General features: G+C 39.0%; 1 protein-coding gene and 1 long non-coding RNA gene across 10 annotated transcripts in view; one reads left to right on the forward strand and one right to left on the reverse strand.

Moving 5' to 3' along the window:
* MFAP3L (microfibril associated protein 3 like) overlaps positions 1-27,030 on the forward strand; it is a 128,435-nt gene that overhangs the window by 41,615 nt on the left and 59,790 nt on the right. For 5 of the 7 annotated variants that reach the window (XM_058720910.1, XM_058720908.1, XM_058720911.1 and 2 more), the window contains exon 4: positions 15,260-15,703. The exons of 1 other annotated variant lie outside the window; for it this stretch is intronic. In XM_058720910.1, the coding sequence (XP_058576893.1) occupies positions 15,260-15,364 (105 nt within the window). In that variant the 3' untranslated portion in view covers positions 15,365-15,703. Of the gene's footprint in view, positions 1-2,430; positions 4,629-15,259; positions 15,704-27,030 lie in introns of those variants that run through there. One more of the 7 variants, XM_058720914.1, reaches the window with a different exon arrangement.
* The window catches only part of LOC131506869 (uncharacterized), a 201,345-nt gene that overhangs the window by 4,871 nt on the left and 169,444 nt on the right, over positions 1-27,030 (reverse strand). The gene's annotated exons all lie outside the window — the stretch shown is intronic.

The raw sequence follows: 27,030 nt of genomic DNA on the forward strand, positions 1-27,030 counted from the left end.
TGTTTCTACTCTTGCTTTTTAAGCTAATTTACTGGTACTCTTTAAACCTACCAAATCTCATTGTATGTTCACACACATCTTTTGAGCACCTGACATCTTCAAGACACTAGCCATTTTTACATTCACCTATTCATTTAAAAATCCCTCAGTAGATAACAAAATTCATTTTCCTAATGACTTTTTTAGGGTTTCTACAGTGATTAATCAGGTCTGGATTAAACAAATCAATGGTGGGGGATTGGAAATCAAAACAGTTGTTTAATATGTTTTCCAAAGGACTGAGTGCGTGTCTGTTATACAAGAAAATATCGTATGAGGGTGGTAATGATCTTTGAGATAGTTTAGAGATATCATTTTGAAAGGGACTAATATTTAGAATACCACAATCAAAATTGAAGCTCTCAGAGAATGTAAAAATAGAAAACAAATAGTTCTAAGAATATTCTGGCATAAATTGATTTTATTTAACCAGTAATAAAAGCCTTCAAATGTATCTGTCAGACACCATAGAGCTGCTTACAGTGAGTTAGGGTCAAAGAAGATGTTTGCTTGCACTTATGTTTGGCTTGCTATATCTCTAGTTCTGGATGTCCTTTGTTAAAATTGGAAAATAAGATGAAAAACTTTGGGCAGAAATGTCTAACTGGTGGATTTGTGAACTATAAATGTTCACTTTTTAAAAATAATTTAAAGATATAAACAGATGACATTTAAGTTGATGTTATAGTAGCAAAACAAAACACCATGTGCTCCATCCTGTGTTTTGATCATTGCTTTAATAAAGGGTTTGCGCAGGAGTGTGGATTTTGTGTCATGTCCCACCTGAAGGGCATGTGATGGTGGCATGTGATTTATTCTTTCCAATGATAGGAAATCCGTTACTCATTCTTTTTTTTTTTCTTTCTTTTTATTTTAACTTGTTTTATTTTTTTTAATTTACATCCAAATTAGTTAGCATATAGCGCAATAATGATTTCAGGAGTAGATTCCTTAGTGCCCCTTGCCCATTTAGCCCATCCCCCCTCCCACAACCCCTCCAGTAACCCTCAGTTTGTTCTCCATATTTATGAGTCTCTTCTGTTTTTGTCCCCCTCCCTGTTTTTATATTATTTTTGTTTCCCTTCCCTTAGGTTCATCTGTTTTGTCTCTTAAAGTCCTCATATGAGTGAAGTCATATGATTTTTATCTTTCTCTAATTTCACTTAGCATAATACCCTCCAGTTCCATCCATGTAGTTGCAAATTGCAAGGTTTCATTCTTTTTGATTGCTGAGTAATACTCTATTATATATATACACCACATCTTCTATATACATTCATCCATTGATGGACATTTGGGCTCTTTCCATACTTTGGCTACTGTTGATAGTGCTGCTATAAACATGGGGGTGCATGTGTCCCGAAGAAACAGCACACCTCTATCCCTTGGATAAATGCCTAGTAGTGCAATTGCTGGGTCATAGGGTAGTTCTATTTTTAGTTTTTTGAAGAACTGTCCATACTGTTTTCCAGAGTGGCTGCACCAGCTTGCATTCCCAACCAATTCTTTTCCCTAACTTTTGCATCCATGACGTATCTTGGGAGAAAAGGAAAAATCAAATAATTTTTTTTTTTTAACGTCTATTCATTCTTGAGACAGAGAGAGACAGAGCATGAACGGGGGAGGGGCAGAGAGAGAGGGAGACACAGAATCGGAAGCAGGCTCCAGGCTCTGAGCCATCAGCCCAGAGCCCGACGCGGGGCTCGAACTCACGGACCGCGAGATCGTGACCTGAGCTGAAGTCTGACGCTTAACCGACTGAGCCACCCAGGTGCCCCGCAAATAATTTTTTTTTAACTACAAACTTTATCCAAATTCAGAAACCTTAACTCCATCCTAACAAACTTTATAACAATGTATTTTTATCTGTTTCGGGAAATGATTTTTAACATGTAATATAAAGCATACTCTGGGGAATCCAAAAAAAACCAGGAAACTCACATACCCAGAACATTCCACAGAAGGTATAAGTAATAGATCTGCGTAGACAATACCAAATCCAGGCCAAATTCAAAAAATGCTAAGTAGGTCCCTTTGACAATCAGCTTCAAAAACTGAATCCCTCTCAGATGAGATATGGGACAAAACCAGATGGGACTACCAGATAGGAAAGCAAGACAAAAAGGGCAGAAACTAATTTACTGCAGACTAAAGAGACAAAATAACTGAGTTTTCCAATAAATTATACATGTAACTTAACATCCACAGGTTCTCCCAAGCAAAACAAAAAACAAAAAACCAGACTGAGTATTATGCTGGCATTAATGGAAAAATTAACAATCATATCATTATGAAAGAGAAAATAGGAAAGTTTCATGCTAACCAGGTAATTTTGACTGACGCCTATTTTCAGACCCAGAACAAATAGTTGCTAAATTTTTTTTTTTGCAGGTTTTGGAATGCCATGTTCTGCATGGGCCTTAGTCAAAAGAGCTGTATACGGATTAATATTAATCTGCATGATTTTCAAAGAAGCCTACAGTCACAGAGTTGGAAAATCAATGTGAAGTTATCTAATTTACGTATCTTCTACAATGTGCCTACATGTAGTAGTTCAGCTCTGCTTGAAAATCTCTGACAAACGGGGAACTCGTTCCTCATGTAGCAGCATATTCCATCGTGGCTGGGTCTTAAGCACTGAGGCAAGAATTTTAAAAGTGCTACCACACTGGTCCTTGAGCTCCCTGAAGCCAAAAGTGTGAGTTAGTCCTGCCACAATAAAATTGTCTTTTTAGTGTCAACACAAAACTAAAATTGTAAATGTATTCATATAAAAGGATTGCAAAAATGTGGGATGCTCCTGATATGGCTAATTAACATGCCATGTGGCACACACCCTTTTGAGTGAATGGTTTCTGCCAGTGGGGGGGGTGTTAGAGGCAGATTTCAGGTGAATCAGGTGCTCGCCTTCCCAGCCCCTGAGATGTCCTAAGGCTACAGCTCACTAAATAAAGGGTGGTTCGGCAGCGAGAAAAAAGCAAATCAACCAGCAGATGAATTGCCTCATTATATTAGTATACTTTTGAAAGACTATTAGAACAACTGAAAGAAGTGTATATATACGTTATTTTCAAAAAACAAATCTCTACCAGTGGGGTGGGTTTTCTGACAATTATTCATGTTTTAAGATTCATTATGGAATAGGAGTCCCAGTAAATTATGCAAAAAAAAAAAAATCACTCTAGCAAAATTAGAGGACTTTTTGTCCAATGCAGATGCTCTATAACATCTACTTCCTGAAGTTCTCCATGATTCCTATGAAGCTGATGTGTTAATAGAGACCCCTGAAGCGATTGGCACCTCTGGTTTTAGGTCTGATTGATTATTATGTCTACTGATGTCACACGCTTCTTCCACCTAGGCATATGGCAAGGTGAACAAAATTCCCCAAAGCTTTAAGAAAAGTCCTTTTTTTTTTTTTAAACTAGGATTTTATTTATTTATTTTTAAGTTTATTTGAGAGACACAGAGACTGCGAGAGTGGGGGAGGGGCAGAGAGACAGAAAAGAGAGAATCCCAAGCTAACAGCTTGTTGCTAACAGCACAGAGCCTGATGCCAGTCTCGAACCCATGGAACTGTGAGATCATGACCTGAGCCGAAACCAAGAGTTGAACACTTAACCAACTGAGCCACCCACGTGCCCCAAGAAGATTCCTAATTCTAACCATCAAGGTTTTTACACCAAAGGCAAAAATGACAAGTGTGTCCGGACAAAGAGGTAGGACTCTCTGTCCTAGCTCTACAGAGGGTCCCTATTGTTGGGTGATGTTTCCCACGCTCCTCCCTGTTAGCATTACCTCAGCTGTTCTGCCAGAGGACGAAGTTACTATGCTTGAAGTAAAATGCTGTATTACAAAACAAATAGAGTCCATGAAAAAAAGCATCTACCATGAAGTAGACACTTATCAGTTTAACATAAAAGAAGTAAATTTCAATGCCGGTTATGCTGGAAATTATTTTAAAACTGAAACATTACACAAATTATGATTTGGCATCATATTTATAGAAATGTCTTCATCTGAAGAAGAGATTTGAAAGTGTTAACACCTTCAAAAATTGCAGAGGATTTAAATACATTCTATTTGTAGGAAATATGAAAAATGACAGCTGATGTGGAGCATCTGTGATCATTAATTTTTTTAATGTGCAGATTATAATGTTCCTAATTTTTTGGTCATCACAATAATTACTGTGATTGATGATACTTCTGAAACCCTGCCAGATCTTGAAAAAAAAAGTTTAACCCCAAATTAAAAATATATATGTATTATTCTTGTATCATGTTAACTATTCATTCCACAATGAGTTGTAGATGACTGAGTTAAATACACTTTACTGTCTGTGAGTCCTTTGAAATTGGAAATTGCTATGTTTCATACAAGCTCACTAACTGGATAATGAGACTACTTTATTAATCAGACAGTTTACTCCCAATCATTTGGAGTCAATGAGAGATTTATAGTGTGATTAAAACAGAAAGCTGGATGATCTATAAGTGCTTTTCTTAATCTGAAGCAAAAAAGTGGAAGACATTCTGTTTATAACACAAGAATAAAACATTAATATGCTATGCTTCCAATAGACTGAATATTTGTGTCCATCCAAAATTCCTATGTTGAAATCCTAACCCCCAGTGTGATGGTTTTTGGAGGTGGGGCCTTTGGTAGGGGATTAGGTCATGAAGCATGACACTCATGAATGGCATTGGTGCCCTTATAAAAAAGACCCCATAGGAGCACCTGGGCAGCTTAGTCATTTGAGCGTCTGACTTTGGCTCGGGTCATGATCTCATGGTTTGTGAGTTCAAGCCCCACCATCAGGCTTGCTGGTGTCAGCACAGAGCCCACTTCAGATCATCTGTCCCTCTCTCTCTGCCCCGTCCCCACTTGTGCTCTCAAAAAAAAAAAGCTCCACAGAATTCCCTCATCTCTTCTGCCATGTAAGGACACAGCAAGAGGACAGCTGTCTGTGAACCAGAATGCAGACTCCCACCAGACACTGATCTTCCCCTCCCTTAATCTTGGACTTCCAGCCCCCAGAACATTAAGAACTAAATCTTTAGGGGTGACTGGGTGGCTCAGGTTATGATCTCAGGGTTCATGAGTTCAAGCCCCACATCAGGGTCTCTGCTGTCAATGCAGATCCTGCTTCAGATCCTCTGTCTCCCTCACTCTACTCCTTCTCCAGCCTCTCTCTGTTCTCAATAGAAATTTAAAAAATAAAAAATAAATTTAAAAAAAACGAACTAAATCTTTGTTGTTTAAGCCACCCAGTCTATGGTATTTTTGTCACAGCAGCCCAAGTGGACCAGGAAAGGATGAATAGTGTAAAACAATGTAAGAATACCTAAAACATGCAACTCGTTTTTTCCAAGTCCTCACATATGGATTTGGACTGCCTTTTTAAACATTTTCCTTATAAGATTTTTTTCAACACTTCAATATAAAAATCAATGCAAATATAGAATTATGAACCTTCAGATTATTTTCCTTCTTTATTAAACATTTACATTCACCAGGATAGGAAAATCATAATATAGTCACACTTGTTCTCTTTATATGAGATCTAAATAGAATGGCTATGCCTTATGACATCAAATTTAGATTCAGTCCTTTGCCTAAACACAAAATTGTTTAGCACAATTGTGCTACCAATTGCTCCAATTGGTAGCAAAACTGTCTGTATCCACTGAGTGGGGGCGTGGGGGCGACTGAACCTTGACTATTCTTTGTGAACATGTGTGTATGCTTTTATGTTGCATGTATGGATTTTATCTTTCAAAATACTCTGAGTCTAGAACATGAAACACATTTTACTTAGACTTTATTTTGATATAAAATTGTAGATTCACTTACAGTTGTATGAAACAATACGAAGAGATCCCAGGTACCCTTTACCCAGTTCCCCTCAATGGTCACATTTCACAAAACTGTATAGCACACCGTCACAATAAGGGTAGCAACACTGATCTTCATCAGATTTCCCCAGGTTTACATGTACTCATTTGCATGTATGTATTTTGTGTATCTACCACCACAGCCAAGATACAGAGCAATGCCGTTACCACAAGGATCACTCACGTTGCTTTCTTACAACCACATCTGCTCCTGTCCCGCCCCAGAACACATTTTTTTTTTAATCCGTAAACTCAGTTAGATAACTGAAACGTGTCTGGAACTAATTCTAATAAGTGTGTTTTTTCCATAGAACTATGTTCAAATCTGTCAGTTACTTCCTATCTGGTTTCCTGTCCCTCTTGAAAGGACACAATGAAGACAGAGAGATGGCTTCTGAAACATGAAGGAAGAGCACAGCCATATATTTGAAATTCTAGAAAACACTTGAGAAGTACGGGATCTGAAGTACCAATAGGTCACAGTATTTTGTGGGGGAGCTCTTGAACATCCCACTGGCACCCTAAACTATTCTTTCAACCAAAAGACACTGAACATAGAACAAGGGCATGGTTTTTCCATGTCCTTAAAATCTCAAGGGAAGCGGTGCCTGGGTGGCTCAGTCAGTTGAGCATCTGACTCTTGGTTTTGATTCAGGTCATGATCTCACCGTTTCAGGGGATTGAGCCCCACGATGGGTTCTGTGTTGGCAGCACAGAGCCTGCTTGGGCTTCTCTCTCTTTCCCTCTCTCTCTGCACCTTCCCTGTTTGTGCTGTCTCTCTCTCAAAATAAATAAATAAACTTTAAAACAAGTCTCAAGGGAAGAAAAAGTAGTCCCTCAAGTATCTAAAATGTCTGGTACTCACCACCACCCAAGAAATCCCCAAACTAAGGGAGGTAGAAGGAAAATCAAGAGTAAAGATTCAAACAACCTCTGTGATACTGGCAATCTTGTCAGCCTTGTATCCTTCCCTCTTGGACAGGACAGGACTTAGAATTTAAATGCCAAGCACCTAGGCCATAATATTGATTCTGATGTTATATTAAGCATCAAGGGCCATAGTAAAACCCTAATAATGCCAGTGACATCTCAAATATTGAGATTAAGACCATGGGCCGTACTGTTGAGGGAGAAGATCCTCTGCCCACCCAACTCAAGGGAATGTGCAGGAGACAGACTCCGGAGCAGGGTCACTTGAGTCTTGAAAGGTCCTCACTCAAAGCCGCTGAAATGGCATCATGAAAAATTCATTCCTTCAGAGTACCATTTTTCTCTTATTACACAAATACCCTAGACCCTAGTAATCACCTTTAGCCTCTGTCAGGCATCGTGAATACAGAGTAGGAATTGGTTTAATCCTATGACTCTACCCAACAACCAGATGAAATCTGAGCACCGAAGGGGCAAGGAGTGTTGAAAGGGTAGAAGAAAAGAATGATGTTGTCTCCAAGGAGACTTCCAGAAGGGCATCCTCCCTGGATGGAGGGCCAGAGAAGCCAAAAAGCTGCATGCTGACATCTTAGAAGCATAAGAGGAGTTGCATAAGGGAAATATGAGAAAACTAAAAAAAAAAAAAAAGAAAAGAAAGAATTTATTTCACACTGTTACCCAAGATTAGCCATGCCCAGATCATCAGTGAATTTTTAAAATATGGAAAATAGTATATGCATTAGCTTACACAAATCAGTCATTAAAATCATAGAAAATTATATTCATCTAATTTCTAGTCAAAAAAAAAAAATCCCTTCGGTTTTAATCCTTGTTGTCTCCTCAATGACATGAACCTCAGTGCTTAAAGCATTGAGTTCTAAGCTAATCATCAGTTTCCTGTTTTAAAAGAAAAATTTTTTAATGTTTACTTATTTTTGAGAAACAGAACATGAGCTGGGGAGGGGCAGAGAGAGAGGAAGACACAGAATCTGAGCAGGCTCCAGGCTCTGAGCTGTCAGCACGGAGCCTGATGTGGGGCTCAAACCCACAAACCGTGAGATCATGATCTGAGATCATGACCTGAGCTGAACTTGGACATTTAACCAACTGAGCCACCCAGGTATCCCAGCAGTGTCCTATTTTAAAAATCAACTTATTAAATCATTTCTAAAAAATTATTCCCAGTGGTAGTGGAGGGCAGGCTTTCAGTTGAGTAGCAACATTAAAGCATCTTTCAAATACTTGTTTATTTTGAGCATGATGTATTAATTAGGATGCTTTATTTCAATGAAATGATTGAACAAAGAACAAAAATGTTCTTTACAATTGCCATAGCAGTAACATTACTATTCTGTATTTTCCACTCAAACCTCAGATTAAATACAAAATCTACATGCCATACTCTGACTATAATGCTCAATTTTATTCTGTTCTAAGTTTTGCTCTTTTTCTCTGCACATGCTGTATTTCACAGTCTTAACAAAATTGTTTCTAGTCCTTAAAAAACAGTGGGATGTAACATTTCCTGTCTTTTCTTTTTATATTATTATTAAAATAGTTAGATAAAGCAGGGTAAACCCTTATGACTTTTCTTTGGTTTCCCCTCCATAACAATACATACTCTTCCTCCATCTTACAGGCAGGTTAGCCTAATAGATGATACCATGTTCTAAAAAACAAAAAAAGTGAAGTAATTTTCCCAAGACTATACTAAATTCTTTAGCTACTAGACTGTGAATTCTATACAAACAGGACTCGCACCCATATTGCCACAGTGCTTCCTATAGAACCTTAAGGATTACTGATGTTTAGTAAACGTTAATTAAGTAAAAACTAATATGTCTTCTAGCTAATTAGGATTTATTGGGATTGGAATAACTATCTTCATTTATAGGGCCTCATGAAGGGCAAAAAGTGCATTTTGAAGAATCTCTTTGAACCTAAAACCTACTTGTACAGACTCCCCTGTTCTCAGGATGGTTTTTCTGGGTAGATTTCTTTTCTCATGAATAGAATATAACTTTAAATGTCTTCCCATTTTCTTCTCTCTCACGCTTTAACCTCATATTTAAAAGAGTTATTTAAAAGTCTTTTGTCCACTCTACTGGTGTCGTGGTGAGACCATTTTCCACAATTAAAATCTGCAGTGAGTTCAAGAGAAATGAATTGTGACATTGAAATTACTTCTATGTCGTTACATGTCATGTTCTCCACAAGAACTTGACAGTCACTGAAAGATGGAACAGAATAAAACCATGCCTTTTCTGCAGTGAAGATATTGGTGGGGACAGTCAATGCATCCCTGTTATAGGTTAATACATTAACCGTTCAGATCCCATTGGTTTTGTTCTAGGTTTCTTTCACCTCAAAAGAAACAAACCAAAACTCTAGTGAAAAATAGGATTAGAGAATCCAGTTCCTGGAGCTTGCGCTACCCCCTCAGTAAATCTTCACCAAGGCAGACTAGCTCTGATGGAAATGTAACCCCAAACAGCTGCTGAGTTTCAATTTTCCTTTCCTACATGGTCAGGTCCTTATCTTCCCTGATTTGCTCTCAAGGCACAAACAGGGTGACACCGCACATTGACCTCATTGTAGAAGCAGGAAAATGGGACTCATTAAGTGAGGGAATTAGTTCAAGATTGAGAGGGCGGAGGTTATAAACATAATCGGCACACCACACCAGCTTATACATATACTGACTGCAAAATAGTGAGCCTGCACATTCTGCTGCTGCTCGTGCGCATTTCTCCTTACACAGCCAGTGCCTATGCTTGTGAAGGGCCACGGTTCACTCACACCATTCATGGGGAGATAGAGGCCTTCTGCAGCTTGCTGCTGTTCATCTTCTCAGTCACCACTTCTTCCCCTACCTCCTCTTTCCTCAGAGAAACCCAATCTCCCCTTAGCTTTGCATGCCCCTTCATCTTGGTCTTCTTACGTGGCAAGTCGGACCAGTTACCCAGCTCTGGCCTCAGCCCCAGTGGGCAATGGACACTTTTGTTTTCCTCCTATTTGAAGTTAGCCAGCTGCTTCACAGGCCGTGTGGTGCTCAAATTTACGCAGGCAACTACTGAATATCCGAGAGATACTAGCATTTACTCATATTTACGCCTTAATTATCTCTGGCCCCTCCACCCATTCTTGGTCATCGTGTGTATCCACTAAGACACAAAAATGTCCAAACATTAATTGCTTTCATTGCTATGAGTTAACTTTTCCTCCATATTTTACAAAGGCCTTTGAAAGATAAGCCTGCATATTTCCTTAATTCCACCTCTCTTTCCAAACTTCCTATTTGATTAGGCTTCATTTATCTCCACCGGCCTGACTTCCTCCTTAGTGTCCTCATCCCTGGACCTTACAAACTGATTCTCATTCTCTCCTTCTTGAGCTTACCCTCTACTGACCCACACCATGAACATTGTTACCAGCTTCAGAACATTATCATCATTGTTCATCCTTGTTCTCTGGGACACTCAGCAAACTTGTCTAAGGGGCCTTGAGTTATTAGGCCCTGAACTGCTTCCCTATGTGATAAACTGCTTATGTACCTGTGTACCCCACTTCCCCATCATACCTGCACCTGTGTTCATGTGTACACACACACATGTACATACAACCCAGCACCCTATTGGCAACCAGAGGCAAGCAAGGAAGACAAAACAGTGCCAACAGGGATCTGAGCCATTCTGGTCATTTTCAGAAACAGTAACCATAGATAATCAAAAGGATAGGTCTTATAATGCCAGAACCACATCACAATACAACACACATGTGATCTTGCAGTAGTGGGACTGAGAAATGCCACCATGAAAATCTACCTATCCCCTGTCACATCTTCCATGACACCCCATCCAGATAGAAACACACTCATAAGCAAATCATCCAGTTCTTCGTCTTGGTGCTAATACTACCCTCCATCCTGAAGTTTAATAACATTCTAGAGGCAGTAGTGAAGGCTGAATTCAGGGCCAGATTCCAAACATTTCTGCTAGAGTCCATTTGCAGCCATTCTTCACGCTCCCCTGAATGGCCTAGATCCATAATCACTGCTGTGTGAATCTGAGAAAGTTCCAGGATCCCAGAGTGCTCCACTGACCTGGAATCTGGCAGGGTGGCTCAGCTATTGCCTTCTTATGTAACATCAGTCTGCCCAGTCTCACTGTAAATCCTCTTTTCTAGCATTTGCAGAGTCACGAGAGGCTGGACCCTAGGTATTATTTAATGACACAGTAGAAATCCTTTTGAACCCTCTTTGTAAATCACTTCTCTCTACTTATTTGCTGTGTTTCTCTGAGCTCCACTTGACCTCTTTATCACCACTTGATAAAGGAACCATTAGATCCAGTTATGGATTGAAGTTAGGCCCAGTTGGTTTGTACTTTTATGAGACTATTATACAAATAAAATCTTAATTGTTCTTACTAAATACTCAGGAATTTAATTTCACCAATTATCAAGTGCTTACTTTACAATCTGTCCTTAAACTGAGTCAGAACAATTCCTACTGGCATTGGGTTACATTATCTTCTTACCCAATAAGCAATGCATTCATGAAAATGAATAGGGTGCATTTACCATAGTTTTTCTGATCTAATAGCCTCTAGATCTACTTCTATTTTACACTGTGTATTAAATTTAAGCTAAAGCGCAGAAAAACATTAAGGGTGAGAATGTGTGGAGAATAATCCTAAGTATTTCTCAGAACCCCTACCCCCCCCCCCCCATGTATGGGTATGCATTGAATTGTTTTTCTGCAGACCAGCAGATTAGATTCCAGAAATTCAATAGAACCCCCTTGTGTTCATTGTTGACTAGGTAATTATGCATCTCATCATGATACCTACCAGTGAATTGCAGCACACTAACCTTGATAAGCAGAAAAGTCTGCCTAGAGAAGAACTAGGTATTTTTTTTTTTTTAGAACTAGGTATTTTTTAAATAAAAGTATCCTTCATACTGATATTGATGCATGAGGCTCTTGACTCCTTGAAAAGTGGTGTTTTCCAGTAAAACAAAACCATTCTTTTGTAAAATTCAAAAAATAATCTTCAGATGAAAGACCAAAAAGTACTTATAAATTTGGAGACTAATGCTGAAGCCTATGTGTTATTCAAACTGTCTTCCAGATTAAGAATATCTCTGAAATGGAAAACTAAGTTATCTATGTTGGTTGTAATTAATATAATTCTGAATTTATTACCTCTTAAAGAATTCTCCCTCATGTCAGGGGCACCTGGGTGGCTCAGTAGGCTGAGTGTCTGCTTCGGCTCAGGTCATGATCTCATGGTCTGTGGGTTCGAGTCCCGTGTCAGGCTCTGTGCTGACAGCTGGGAGCCTGGGGCCTGTTTCAGATTCTGTGTCTCCTTCTCTCTGCCCCTCCCTCGCTCTCTCTCTCTTTCTTTCTCTCTCTCAAAAATAAATAAACATTAAAAACACTTAAAAGAATTCTCCTTCATGTGATTCATGACCAACTGACTAAACCAAGCAATTTCCCTTTTTTCTAAAATTTCATTACATTTTAATTGATCAGATGGTGATTAAGAACCAAGATTGAACAGAAAGCCAGTTACTATTTAGTAATTCAGTACTATTTACTGGATATTTGTTACAATCAAGGCAATACTAGGCTCCAAGATGAACACAAAAATGAACAAGATCCAGTTCCACCCTCAAGAACTTCATCTTTTTAGAAAGCACGTAATATATGTAGTAAATAACTATGATAGATGGTTAAAGGTAATAAATGCCTTCATTAACAGAGAGATGAAATCCCAGTAAAATCCAGGGGATGATGAGCATAACAGTTTTGACTGGGAGAAATCAGGAGATCTTTGTACAGAAAAAGGTGATTTCAGATTCTCTGAAGGGTAGTTAGGATTTGAACAGATGAAGATAAGAAACTCAATGTGAGATGAAGGGTCAAAGCAATAAAGGGCAAGAAAGGACCTTCTCTTGGTCTAGCACATGGAATCTTTTTTTTTTTTTTTTTTTTTTATTTATTTTTGGGACAGAGAGAGACAGAGCATGAACGGGGGAGGGGCAGAGAGAGAGGGAGACACAGAATCGGAAACAGGCTCCAGGCTCCGAGCCATCAGCCCAGAGCCTGACGCGGGGCTCGAACTCACGGACCGTGAGATCATGACCTGGCTGAAGTCGGACGCTTAACCGACTGCGCCACCCAGGCGCCCCTAGCACATGGAATCTTAAGAGGACAGTGGTGAGGAGGAAGGTGGAGAGGTCAGTTGGAGTCAGCTCTCCGGACCATGAACGCCAGCATATAGTGCTCAGGCTTTTTCCTGGGGCAATCTAGACACACTAAGGACAGAGTACGCATGACAGATCTCTGCTTTAGAAAGAAGAATGGAGAGAACATGGAGGCTTTCTGCAAAGCAGTTCAGAAGGCTTTTGGTGAACTAGGTTAGTGGCAGTGAAAGTAGAGCACACGGAAGGGATGTAATCTTATTTCTAAGATGGCATTATTGAGGGCTTGGCAACAGTTGTTTCTGGAGTAAGAGAGTAGGAGGAGCCAAAAATAAATTGGAGGTTTTAAGCCTGGATGACTAAGAGAATTATAGTGCCATTAGCAGAAATAGGGAGGAGAACATTAAGAAAATAGAACATTTGGAACAATTAAAATTATTAATGTGATCAAAAAAATCCTTTTTAGCTCCTTAAAATTGACATATAGAAGCATATAAACATGTAATTTGACAGAAATGTTTTCCCTCAGTACATTTGGAATTATTAAATATCTTCTTGTCCTTGGACTAAAAGAGTAGGCAGTTAGTTAGACATGAGCCAGGGGCAAAGGCAGTGATAAATAGGTGACACATTAGAAGCCAGGAGACACAACATCCTCACTTTGTGGCTTCCAAGACCCCTCAACATCCTGGCCTTATGGCTTCCAAGACTCTGGGGCTAACAGACCAAGAGCCCCAGGTACAGAGGATATGCTCTCCTCTTCCACCTCTGCCCCTGGGTAACCTGTAGACTCATTATAATACATTTGCATTGTGGTTTTAGCCCCCACTCCCGTGGGGGAAACTCTACAAACCTTGTAGAGTCAAAAACTCCCTCTCCTGACCTGTGGGAGGAGTCCCCCAAAAGACTGGAAGCAGCCTCCATTAGAGACCATCCCTGTCCCTGACTCAAGACCCTGCTCACACAAAAAGAAAAGACCCCTGTGGCCTCAGGGCAGTTACCACCTCTAGGCCTGCCTGCTCTCCCTTCTTTAGAGTGTACGTCCTTAATAAACTGCTTTGTGCTTGCTACCTTCCTTCTGCTTGCCTTTATTTGAACATAAATCTTTTGTGGGGAACTCAAGAACTGAGGCCTCTATTCACCCAACACAGACTCTCCCACGGGTAACAGGACTCCTTCACATAGTATGACTTTAAGAGCCTGCTGTGATAGGAGAGTATGCAGTGGCATTTTGTATATTGAAAATAAAAGAACACTGAATTTTGTAGCACTCGAAGAATAGAAACAATAATCTGTCTTCTGTTGAAAATACAAACTTATCATGTTTAATATCTTGATTTATTAAATACTAGAAAGTCTTATTGTTGTTCATTAGTCCCCAAAAGAGTGAAGAGAGGAGAATTATAAAGACATGTTGAGCAAACAACCAGAAGTGACACGGCTCAGTTAAGACGCTTTTGGCTGCCATAGGAGAAAGCCCAACTCCAAATGATTTAGCCAGCATTAGGATTTTTTTTTTTTTTAATCTCAAATTACAAGAACTCTGGAGAGTTTCCCAGATTGATTAAATCATCAGCATAATTGAGTACTAAGATTTCTCCAGGCTTCAGCAGTACCATTTTCTCCTTAGTCCTTCATCTGGGTTCCCTCATAGTACCCACGTAGCAAAAGCAACTGCACACATGGTCTGTTCGTACCTGCTGTTTGGAAACAGAAAATAAGAAAGGGCCATTTCTTCAGATTCCTGTTAGTTTATTTGTTTTGTTTTAAGGAAGGAAAATCTTCCTCATTAAGTGCACCCAGCAAACTTCCTCTCACATCTCATCGCCTAGGACTGAGTGAAATGCCCATCCCTAAATCAGGTTGTGGTTTATAGCAACCATAATACATACCCTGTCTAGAGGGCCAATCTCCCCCTGAAATCCACAACTATGAAGAGGGGTGAAGAGGGGTGAGCAAAATCAGGGTTCTATCAAAAAGAAAGACAGACAGATGAATGGTGGTGGGTGACAACCAGTGGAATTTGTCATAATCCTAACAGCAGAAAAGAGAGAGAAAGAGGACAAGGGAGGGGAAAGAGAATAATCAACTTGAGAATGGATTCAGAGGGTGGATTTTTTTTTTTAACATATCAGTGAATTCAGAAATTGAGAACAATCTGCCCTTATTTTCTGTCACTCTTTCAGGGGACTTTCGTAGCCATAGAAACTAGAACTGATTGGAATAAAGTTCTTGGCCTCTCCAGCCACGGCCAACGTTTGGAACGGAATTCAAAGTCACCAGAGAGCTAGCGCTGATTCTTGGGAGAATGTGAGAGCAAACCCTCCTCACGCTGCCAAACTGGCACGGGATACTGCGGCCACTCTGCAAATGAACAGTACACAATAAACAAGCCAAGGGAAAGAGCTTCAAATTCTAAATGCCCTCTTGAGAGAAGAGAGAAGGCAGTTCCTGGGAACAGTGAACAAACACTGTCAGAAAAGTGGAATCATTGATTTCTATCATGAATGACTAATGATCATTATGGTGTGGTTTAGAATAGAAATACAAGTTCTGCAGCCCAAAGAACTACTGGCCCTATCTCCTGTGACATTCCATTTACACTCACTTGATAAAAGCATGCCGATGAATTAGACTGTCTTGGGTTTGTTTAAACGCGTCCATCTCAGATTCATGAAAGTATTTACCCATGAATCCAATTTTCATTTCCATTTGTTGTGCCTCTGAGAATTTTCTTACTTGATTAGGGATGGCTGATACATGTCAAAGGTTTGAGTAAGATAAATACTGCAAACACAGCTGAGCTCTTTGTATCTTCATGTCAATGCACATGGTACTTTTAGTATGTCAATTTGATAGATCTGTGCATTTGCCATCATGAGACAATATGAAAGCCTTGAAAAATTCATGCCTAAGTCTCTAAATCCAACTGACTGGACACCACTTATCCTTACCAGCAAGTTAATAGACAGCTTTGTATCAACTCAATGGTTCCTATGCAAATGCTACTACAGCCAGGTCATCAAGGACACCCTGGCCTATTTGTTGGCCTTACTGTTCTCCATTCTCCTCTATTCATACATCAGTGTGAATATATATATATATATATATATGAATAATATATATACATCACTATATATCAATATACCCAAATCAAAATATGATACCACAGAATAATGGTGATAATCATGATGACCATGAGCATTCATTTCACAAGTGTTATCAAATGCCTAGTAGTGTACATGCTAGGCACTATTCTGGGTGTTAGAAGTGCAGCAAGGCAAAGTCCCAGCTCTTAGAATATTTATTTATTTATTTATTGCTAAGGCAAAAAATAATGTAGGGTAAAGAGAAAATGAAGTGGGGTAGGTGGGGACAGGTCCCTCATCCATATATAGTGGTCTTTATGTGAAGGTCTCAATAATAGGGTAATATTTGAGCAGAACCCTGAGGAAATTGAGAGAACAAGCCAAAGTGGATATCTGAACAAGGAATTTCTAGGCAGAGGGAAGAACGAGTACAAAATCCCTAGAGAGAAGAGTACTCAGTGTGTTCCAGGAACAGCATGGATCCAGTGTGAGCTAGTGATGGGGAGCGGCAAGAGGTAAGACAGGGAGGGAGAGGCAAAATCTCCCAGGCCTTTTTTCAGCAAAATTAACATCTGTGACTTTAATTTGAGATGGGATACCACTGGAGGACTTTGATCACAGTAATGATATGATCTAGGGAGTCTGCAAGATGAGGACATTCAGTACCAACTTCAAGTCCAAGGACTAAAATGAAGCGATATAGTGTAATGACCCTAAAGTCTTGCCTCCAGTAGAGCACAGCACCTCCTCTCAGAGGCCTATTCCTTTGTACCAGCCTTCTGCGGCCCAGAGCCTGTGCTGTCAGCAGAGTCTGGCAGAAAGCAGCTCATTCTGCCTATTTCCACTCTGGCTTTGGCCGTGCATGTCATGGTGGTCATTTGCCACTCTTTTAGGCACCTCAGTATCTACACCCCTTCTTGTGTTTGAAGAATCCACCACCTCATGAGACAAGAGGGTAGCTCTCACTCTAGAGGCTGAAATGCCAAATACTCTACCAGCTTCCTTTGCAGCTAGGACATGGCTCCACAAATAAGACACACCATATTTAGAGGTCCGATAGGAAGGTAGTGGCCTGTGGAAGCATCCTTTCTTCCTCCAGGGCCAGCAATGGCAAAGGTTTTGTCATAATGCTTGTGCTGGCACAGGTGATTGTAGGGCTACAAAGTTGCCGGGTCTGTCTGTACCCCCAGTCACAGAGGCAGTGCATTGTTCTGGTTATCTTTTGCTGCACAAAAAAACCACTCCTTCACAACTACTTGACTATATGCACACTTTCAAATACACACTAAAGTATTGCTAACTGTAGACACAATGCTGTATATTACATCTACAGGACTTATTTATCTTGTAACCAGAAGTCTGTGCCTTTTGTCCAACTTCACCCTTATATCTCCCACCTCTGGCACCCACCAATCTGTTGGGTGTTTCTACAGATTTCTACACAATCTGTTCTGTTTCTACAGTTGTTGTTTTTTATAGATCGCAAATAAAAGTATCTCTGTCAGACTTATCCTCACTTAGCATCATGCCCTCAAGGTTCATCCATGTTGTCACAAATGGCAGGATTTCCTTCTTTATTGTGACTAAATAATATTCTGCATCTCACATTTCTTCTTTCTTTCTTTCTTTCTTTTGAAAGCTTTATCATTTTTTTTGGTGTTTAAAACACATTTATTTTATCTTTCACAGTTCTAGAGGCCAGAAGTCTGAAATCAACCACAAAACAGTCTAGCAGTTTCTACACTTACCACATGACCAAGCAATTCTACTCCTAAGTATGAACTCAGTAGAAATTCTACTAAGTAGAACTCACATAACAATTTGTATAGAAATATTCAAAAATGCATACAAGCCAGTGTCCATTCTTTCACACTTCTGGAGGCCTGAAGTCTGAAGTCAATTTCACTGGGTCAAAATCAAGGTGTAAGCAGGGCCAGCCTCTTCTGGAAATTCTAGGGGAGAATCTGTTCCTTGTGCCTTTCAGCCTCTGGTGGCTACTGGCATCCTTGGCTTATGGTGCATCACTCCAATCTTCCTCTGTCAGATCTCCCTCTGTCTCTCCCTTTCTTTTTAAATTTTTATTTTAATCACCTAGTACTCATCACAACATGTGCACTCCTTAATCCCCTTCACCTATTTCACCCATCTCCCCCCACCCCACCTCTGATAACCGTGTTTGTTCTCTATAGTTAAGAGTTTGTTTCTTGGTTTGCCTCTCTCCCTCTATTTTCCCCTTTGCTTGTTTGTTTTGTTTCTTAAATTCCACATATGAGTGAAATCATACGGTATTTGTCTTGCTCTTACTGATTTATTCACTTAGCATTATACTCTCTAGCTCCATCCATGTCATTGCAAATGGCAATATTTCATTCTTTTTATGGCTGAGTAATATTCGTGTGTGTGTGTGTGTGTGTGTGTGTGTGTGTGTACACACATACATACTACCTCTTCTTTATTCATTCATCAATCAGTGGACACTTATTCTGCTTCAATATCTTGGCTATTGTAAATAGTGATGCTATAAACATAGGGTTGCATGTATCCCTTTGATTTAGTGTTTTTGTATTCTTTGGGTAAATACCCAGTAGTACAATTGTTGGATCCTAGGGTAGTTCTGTTTTTAAACTTTGAGGAGCCTCCAAACTTTTTCACAGTGGTTGCACCAGTTTGCATTCCCACCAGCAGTACACAAGTGTCCCTTTTTCTCCACATTCTCTCCAACACCTGTTGTTTCTTGTGTCGTTGATTTTAGCCATTCTGACAGGTGTAAAGTGATACCTCATTGTAATTTTGATTTGCATTTCCCTTATGGTATGTGATGATCATCATCTTTTCATATACTTGTTGGCCATCGATATGTCTTCTTTAGAGAAATGTCTATTTATGTCTTCTGCCCATTTTTTAAAATGCTTATTTATTTTTGAGAGGGAGAGGGACAGAGCATGAGGAGGGGAGGGGCAGAGAGAGAGGGAGACACAGAATCCAAAGCAGGCCCTAGGCTCTGAGCTGTCAGCATAGAGCCCAACGTGGGGCTTGAACCCGTGAACCACAAGATCATGACCTGAGCTGAAGTTGGATGCTTAGCCAGACTGAGCCACCCAGGAGCCCCTCTTCTGCCCATTTTTAATTGGATTATTCATTTTGGAGGTATTGAGTTTTATAAGGTTTTTATGTATTTTTTTTATTCTAACCCTTTATTGGATATGTTGTTTACAGATATCTTCTCCCATTCTGTAGGCTGCCTTTTAGTATTGTTGACTGTTTACTGTACAGAAGCTTTTTATTTTGATGTAGTTCCAATAGCTTATTTTTGGCTTTGTTTCCCTTACCTCAGGGAACCTATCTAGAAAAAAGTTGCAACAGCTGATATAAAAAAGTTACTACCTGGGGCACCTGAGTGGCTCAGTCAGTTAAACACCCGAGTCTTGGTTTTGGCTCAGGTGAGTATGAGTTCTGCATCAGGCTCCATGCTGATAGCGCAGAGAGTGCTTGAGATTCTCTCTCTCCCCCTCTCCCTATGCCCCTACCCTGCTCATGCTCTCTAAATAAATAAATAATTTTTTTAACATTTATTCAGTTTTGAGAGACAGAAAGAGGCAGAGTGCAAGCAGGGGAGGGGCAGAGACAGAGGGAGACACAGAATCCGAAGCAGGCTCCAGGCTCTGAGCTGTCAGCACGGAGCCAGACGAGGGCTTGAACTCACACACCACGAGATCATGACCTGAGCTGAAGTCAGACACTTAAACCAACTGAGCCACCCAGGCGCCCTTCAAAATAAATAAATGAACTTTAAAAAAAGGTTACTGCCTGTGCTCTTTTCTAGGATTTTTATCCTCCAATACCATTTGTTGAAGAGATTGTCCTCCCATTGGATATTCTTGCCTCCTTTGTTGGAGATTAACTGGCCATATAGTCATGGGTATATTTCTGGATTTTTTATTCTGTTCCATTGAACTGTGTGTATATTTTTGTGCCAGTATCATACTGTTTTAATTACTACATCTCTGTGATATAAATTCAAGTCCAGAATTCTGATACCTCTAGCTTTGCTTTGCTTTTTCAAGATCGCTTTGGCTATTTGGGGTCTTTTGTGGTTCCATACAAATGTTAGGATTGTTTGTTGTAGTTCTTTGAAAACTGTTGTTATTTTGATAGGGATTGCCTTAACTGTGTAGATTGCTTTGGGTAGTATAGACATTTTAACATATTTGTCTTCCAATTCATGAGCATGGAATGTCCTTCCATTTCTTTGTGTCATCTTCAATTTCTGTCACCAGTATTTTACAGTTTTCAGAGTACAAGTCTTCCACCTTTTTGGTTAGCTTTATTCCCATGTATCTTACTATTCTGGTTACAATTCTAAATGGAATTGTTTTCTTAATATCTCTTTCTCCTGCTTCATTATTGGTGTATAAAAATGCAACAGATTTCTGTACATTGATCTTGTATCCTGCAACTTTACTGAATTCATTTATCAGTTCTAGCAGTTTTTTAGTGGAGTCTTTCAGACTTTCTATATATAGTACCATGTCATCTGCAAATACTTAAAGTTTTGTTTCTTTACTACCAATTTGGATTCCTTTTATGTCTTTCTGTTGTCTGATTGCTGTGGCTAGGACTTCTACTGTGTTGAATAAAAGTGGTAAAAGTGAACATTCCTGTCTTGTTCCTAACCTTAGGGAAAAGGCTCAGTTTTTCCCCATTGAGGATAATGTTAGCCATGGGTTTTTCATATATATATACACACATATATACATATATATATGTGTGTATATATATATGTGTATATATATATATATATACACACATATATATAGCCTTAATTATGTTGAGGTATGTTCCCTCTAAACCTATTTTGTTGAGGGTTTTATCATAAATGAATGTTGTACTTTGTCAGATGCTTTTTCTGTGTCTATTGAAATGATAATATGGTTTTTATCCTTTCTTTATAAATGCGATGTATCACATTGCTTAATTTGCAAATATTGAACCACTCTTGCAACCCAAGAATAAATCCCACTTTATCATGGTGAATTATTTTTTCAATGTATTGTTGGATTCAGTTTGCTAGCATTTTATTGAGGATATTTGCATCTGTGTTCATCAGAGATATTAGCCTGTCCTTAGCTAATATTAGCTAATATTAGTATTAGCTAATACAGACATATTAGCCTGTAGTTCTCTTTTTTTTGTTGTTGTGTCTTTATCTGGTTTTGGTATCAGGGTAATGCTGCCATCAAAAAATGAATTTGGAAGCTTTCCTTCCTCTTTTAGTTTTTGAAATAGTTTGAGAAGAATAAATTTTAACTCTTCTTCAAATGTTTGTTAGAGGAGCACCTGGGTGGCTCAGTGGGTTAAGTGTCTGACTCTTGATTTTGGCTTAGGTAATGATCTCACAGTTCTTGAGATCAATCCCCATGTCAGGCCCAATGCTGATGGCATGGAGCCTGCTTAGGATTCTTTCTCTCCCCTTCTCTCTGCCACGCCCCACTCATGCACTCTCTCTCTCTTTCTCTCTCAAAATAAAAAAATACATTAAAAAAAATATATATATATAGAATTCACCTGTGGAGCCATTCCTTTTTTTTTTTGTTGGGAGTTTTTGATTACTGATTCTTTATTTTGCTGGTTATCAGTCTGTTCAAATTTTCTATTTCCTCATGTTTCAGTATTGGTACGTTATATGTTTCCAGGAATTTATCCATTTTTGTACGTTGTCCAATTTGTTGGCATATAGCTTTTCATAATATTCTCTTATAATTGTTTGTATTTTTGTGGCCTTGGTTTTTACTTCTCCTTAGTTGTGATTTAATTCATTTGGGTCCTTTCTCTTTTTTTCCTGATAAGTCTAGCTAGAGGTTTATGAATTTTATTGATTTTTTAGAAGAACCAGCTCCTAGTTCATTGATCTGTTCTATTGTTTTGTTGTTGTTGTTGTTGTTTTTTTTTAGTTTCTATATCATTTATTTCTGCTCTAATCTTTATTATTTCCTTCCTTCTACTGGTTTTAGGCTTTGTTTGTTGCTCTTTTTTTCTGCATCCTTTAGGTGTAAGCTTAGGTTGCTTCAGATTTTTGTTTGTTTCTTGAGGTAGATCTGTATTGCTATAAACTTCCCTCTTAGAATTGATTTTGCTACGGCCAAAAGGTTTCAAACTGTTGTGTTTTCATTTTCATTTCTTTCTGTATACTTTTTTATTTCTTCTTTTATTTCCTGACCAACCTGGTTTTACTTTCATTTATTTCCATGTACTTTTTTATTTCTTCTTTCATTTCCTGGCTGGTCCATTCATTGTTTAGTAGCATGTTATTTAACTTCCATGTATTTGTGGTCTTTCTGGATTTTTTCTTGTGGTTGACTTCTACATTCATAGCATTGTGGTCAGAAAAGATGAATGATATTACTTTGATCTTCTTGAATTTGTTGAGGCTAGTTCTGTGGCATAATATATGATGTATGATGTATTCTGGAGAATGTTCATGTACACTTCAAAAGAATGTGTATTCCACTGTTTTAGGATGGAATCGTCCAAATATATCTGTTAAGTCCATCTGGTCCAGTGTGTCATTCGAAGCCATGTTTTCCTTTTGATTTTCTGTTTAGATGATCTGTGCATTGATGTAAGTGGGGTGTTAACATCCCCACATATAATAATAACTATTATTTATTATTGATTACTTCCTTTATATTTGTTATTAACCATTTTATGAATTTGGGTGCCTCTATGTTGGGTGCATAAATATTTACAATTGTTATATCTTCTTGTAGGATTGTCTCCTTTATTATTATACAGCCTTCTTTGCTCTTATTAGTCTTTGTTTTAAAGTCTGTTTTGTCCAATACAAGTATTGCTACTCTGGCTTTCTTTTGACATCCATTTGCATGATAAATGTTTCTCTACCTCCTCATTTTCTTTTATGTTTTTATTTAAATTCCAGTTACACACACACATACACCACATCTTCTTTACCTATTCATCAATTAATGGATACTTGGGCTGTTTCCATAATTTGGCTATTGTAGATAATGGTGATATAAACATAGGGGTGCATGTATCCCATTTGAACTTGTGTTTTTGTATTCCTTGTGTAAATACCTAGCAGTGTGATTGCTGGATTACAGGGTAGTTCTATTTTTAACTTTTTGAGGAGACTCCATACTGTTTTCCACAGGGGCTGCATTCCCACCAACAGTGCACAAGTGTTCCCCTTTCTCCACATTCTCGCCAACACCTGTTATTTCTTGTGTTGTTGATTTTAGCCATTCTGACAGGTGTAAAGTAATATCTCATTGTAGTTTTGATTTGAGTTTAGAGTTTCCCTTATGGTACGTGATGATGAGCATCTTTTCATATGCCTGTGGCCATCTGTATGTCTTCTTTGGAGAAAATCTATTCATATCTCCTGCCCATTTTTAATGGGATTATTCATTTTTGGGGTATTGAGTTTTATAAGTTCTTTATATATTTTTGATACTAACCCTTTATTGGATATATTGTTTACAAATATCTTCTACCATTCTGTAGGCTGCCTTTTAGTATTGTTGATTATTTCCTTCACTGTACAGCAGCTTTTTTTTTTAGAAGCTTTTTGTTTTGAAGTAGTCCCTTCCCATAGTTTATTTTTGCTTTTGCTACCCTTGCCTCAGGAAACATATCTAGAAAGAAGTTGCCATGGCTGATGTCAAAGAAGTTACTGCCTGTGCTCTCTTCTAGGATTTTTCGGTCTTTAATGTATTCTGAATTTATTTTTGTGTATTCCACCCCCTCACTTTTAATCTGCAGGTGTCTTTAGGCCTAGAATGAGTCTCTTATAGGCAGCATATAGATGGCTCTTGTTGTTTTTATCTATTCTGTCACTTTTGATTGAAGCATTTAATCCATTTGCTTTCCTTTTTTTAATGATTTTCTTTTTTTTTATTTTTTTAATGTTTTTTATTTATTTTTGAAGGAGAGAGAGAGAGACAGAGCATGAGCGGGGGAGGAGCAGAGAGAGGGAGACACAGAATCCGATGCAGGCTCCAGGCTCTGAGCTGTGAGCACAGAGCCCGATGCAAGGCTCGAACTCACAGACTGTGAGATCATGACCTGAGCCGAAGTCAGATGCCTAACCGACTGAGCCACCCAGGCGCCCCAATCCATTTGCTTTCAAAGTAATTATTGATATATATTTATTGCCATTTTATTACTTTTCATGTGGTTGCTTCTGAAGATTTTCTCTGATACTTTCTTGTTTCTCTCTTTCATGGTTTGCTCATTTTCTTTAGTTATATATTTGGATTTCTTTCTCTTTATTCTTTGTGCATTTATTTAGTGGTTTTGCTTTGTGGTTACTATTAGATTTGCATATTACATCTTCTGCTTATAATAGTCTATATTAAGTTGATGGTCATTTAAGTTTAAATGCATTCTTTACTCCTCTCCTCCCCACATTTTAGATATATAGTGTCATATTTTACATCGTTTTATTTCCCAGATTAGGGAATTTTTCACCTATTATTTCTTCATATATATTCTCTGCCCCCTTAGCTAGCCAGCTAGCCTTCTTCTTCTTCTTCTTCTTCTTCTTCTTCTTCTTCTTCTTCTTCTTCGACTCCTAGAATATAAATATTATTACATTTGAAAGAGTCACTGAGTTCCCTAAGTCTATTCTCATTTTACATAATTCTTTTTTCCTCTCTTCGTTCAGTTTGATTGCTTTCCATTACTCTGTCTTCTAGATCATTAATTCATTCCTCTGCTTATTCCATATTGCTGTTCATTCCATCAAGTGTGTTTCTCATTTCATTTATTGAGCCCTTTATCTCTGCTATGTTATTACTTTTCTCTATATTAATGGTCTTACTGATGTCCTCCCCTCTTTCCTCAAGTCCAATGAGTATCGTTATGATCCTTGTTTTAAATTCTCCATCAAGCATATTACTTCTGTTTCACTTAGATCTCCTGCCAACAGCCTTGTCTTTTTCTTTCATTTGCAACAAATTCCTCTGTCTTCTCATTTTGTCTTAGTTTCTGTGCCTGTTTCTCTGTGTTAGGAAAGCCAGCTCTGTCTCCTGTTCTTGAGGGTAATGTCTTTATGCAGAGGAGGTCTTGTAGTGTCCTGCAGTGTAGTGTTCCCTGTTTCCCAGGGCCTAGGGCTTCCAGGAGTATATCTAATGTGTGTTGCCTGCACTCTTGCGTTGTGCCCTGGCTGCTTTATCCTTCAGGCCAGTCAACTGCAGATGCTATCTTTGCCTGTTGTGGGAAGTGTTTGGTCCCTGGCCTGAATGTGGCATTTTAATTAGGTGTTCTCTGGCCTGCTGTGGAATGAGACCTGTTGCTGCCACCACTGGAACCATCGCTTTGCAAAACTCCTAGGTCAGGAGGCATAGTGTTGGCAGGGGTTTGGGCCAGTCTTCTGGGGGAAGTGGCCCACCACCTGAGACTGAGGCAAGCATTACTGGGAAGGAAGTTTCCACCAGAGCATGGAAGGGCAGGGTTTAGTGTAAGCAAGTTAGGTAGCGAGTGTCAGCGCTGCACTCGTTTCCATATGTGGCCCTGTGTTTATTCTGGTGTGCAGGGCAAGGAAATGGTGCCTACCAGTTCATTTGTTCCTGGAGGGGTTTCTTCATGAATGCTGCCTCTCTGGGACATGTTCTGAGATGTGCAAATAATTTCCCCACTCTGTGCCCCAGGAACTCTTTAGATTGCTGTTTCCATGTTGTATGTCCACAGACTGTTTGCCCTTCCTTCTCTCCAAGAGCAGCCCCTATGTCCTCTGAGCTTTCCCAGAGCCAAGCATTTGCCTTTAAAACTTTAGGCTTTGAGCCCTGCTTGTTTCAAGAACTCACAAAATTTGGGCACTCTAGCTTTCCAAGCCAATTGCTATGGGGATTTGTTCTCCCTATGTGTTCCCCTGTGTGTCAGTCTGTCTCCCACCCTTGTCTGTGACTACAGCTCCCTCCCTACCAGCAGCCACACTCTGTTTCTCTCCCAAACCACATTTCTGTACTTTCTGCTTTCTTGGATATGGCCTCTTCTCTACCTTTAGTTGTGAAGTTTGTTTTGCCAGTCTTCAGATCAATTTCTGGGATATTGAGGATGATTTGATAGTTATCTGGTTGTATTCATGGGATGAGGCAAGCCTAGGTTCTTCCACTCTGCCACCATTTTCCCCTTCTTCTACTTCTCACATTTCTTTATCCATTCATCTGTTGATAAACACTTAGGTTGTTTCCATGTCTTGACTATTATAAATGCTGCAATAAACATGAGGGTGTAGATATCTCTTTGAATAGTGATTTTGTTTCCTGTGGATAAATATCCAGAAGTAGAATTTCTGGATCATATGGTAGCACTATCTTTAAATTTTTGAGGAAACTCCATAATGTTTTTGATAATGGTTGCACCAATTTACATTTCCACCAACAATGCACAAGTGTTCCCCTTTCCACATCCTTGCCAACATTTGTTACCTCTTGTTTTTTAATGATAGCCATTTTAACATGGTATCTCATTGTGGTTTTGATTTGGATTTCCCTGACGATTAGTGATTTTGAACATACTTTCATACACATGTTGGCCATTTGTATGTCTTCTGTAGAAAAATGTTTATTCAGGTCCTCTGCCTATTATTTATTTATTTATTTATTTATTTATTTATTTATTTATAGAGAGCTAGTGATAGGGGGCGGGGCAGAGAGAAAGAGGATCTTAAGCAGACTCCACACTGCCAGAGTGGAGCCCGATGAGGGGCTCAAACCCATGAACCATGAAATCATGACCTGAGCCAAAATCAAGAGTCATATCCTTAACTGACTGGCCACCCTGCCTTATTTTTAAATCGATTGTTTGGGGTTTGTTTTTTAATTGAGTTGTGTGGGTTTGTTACA

Source organism: Neofelis nebulosa, chromosome 3 (assembly GCF_028018385.1).
Source record: "Neofelis nebulosa isolate mNeoNeb1 chromosome 3, mNeoNeb1.pri, whole genome shotgun sequence".
Lineage (NCBI taxonomy): Eukaryota > Metazoa > Chordata > Mammalia > Carnivora > Felidae > Neofelis > Neofelis nebulosa.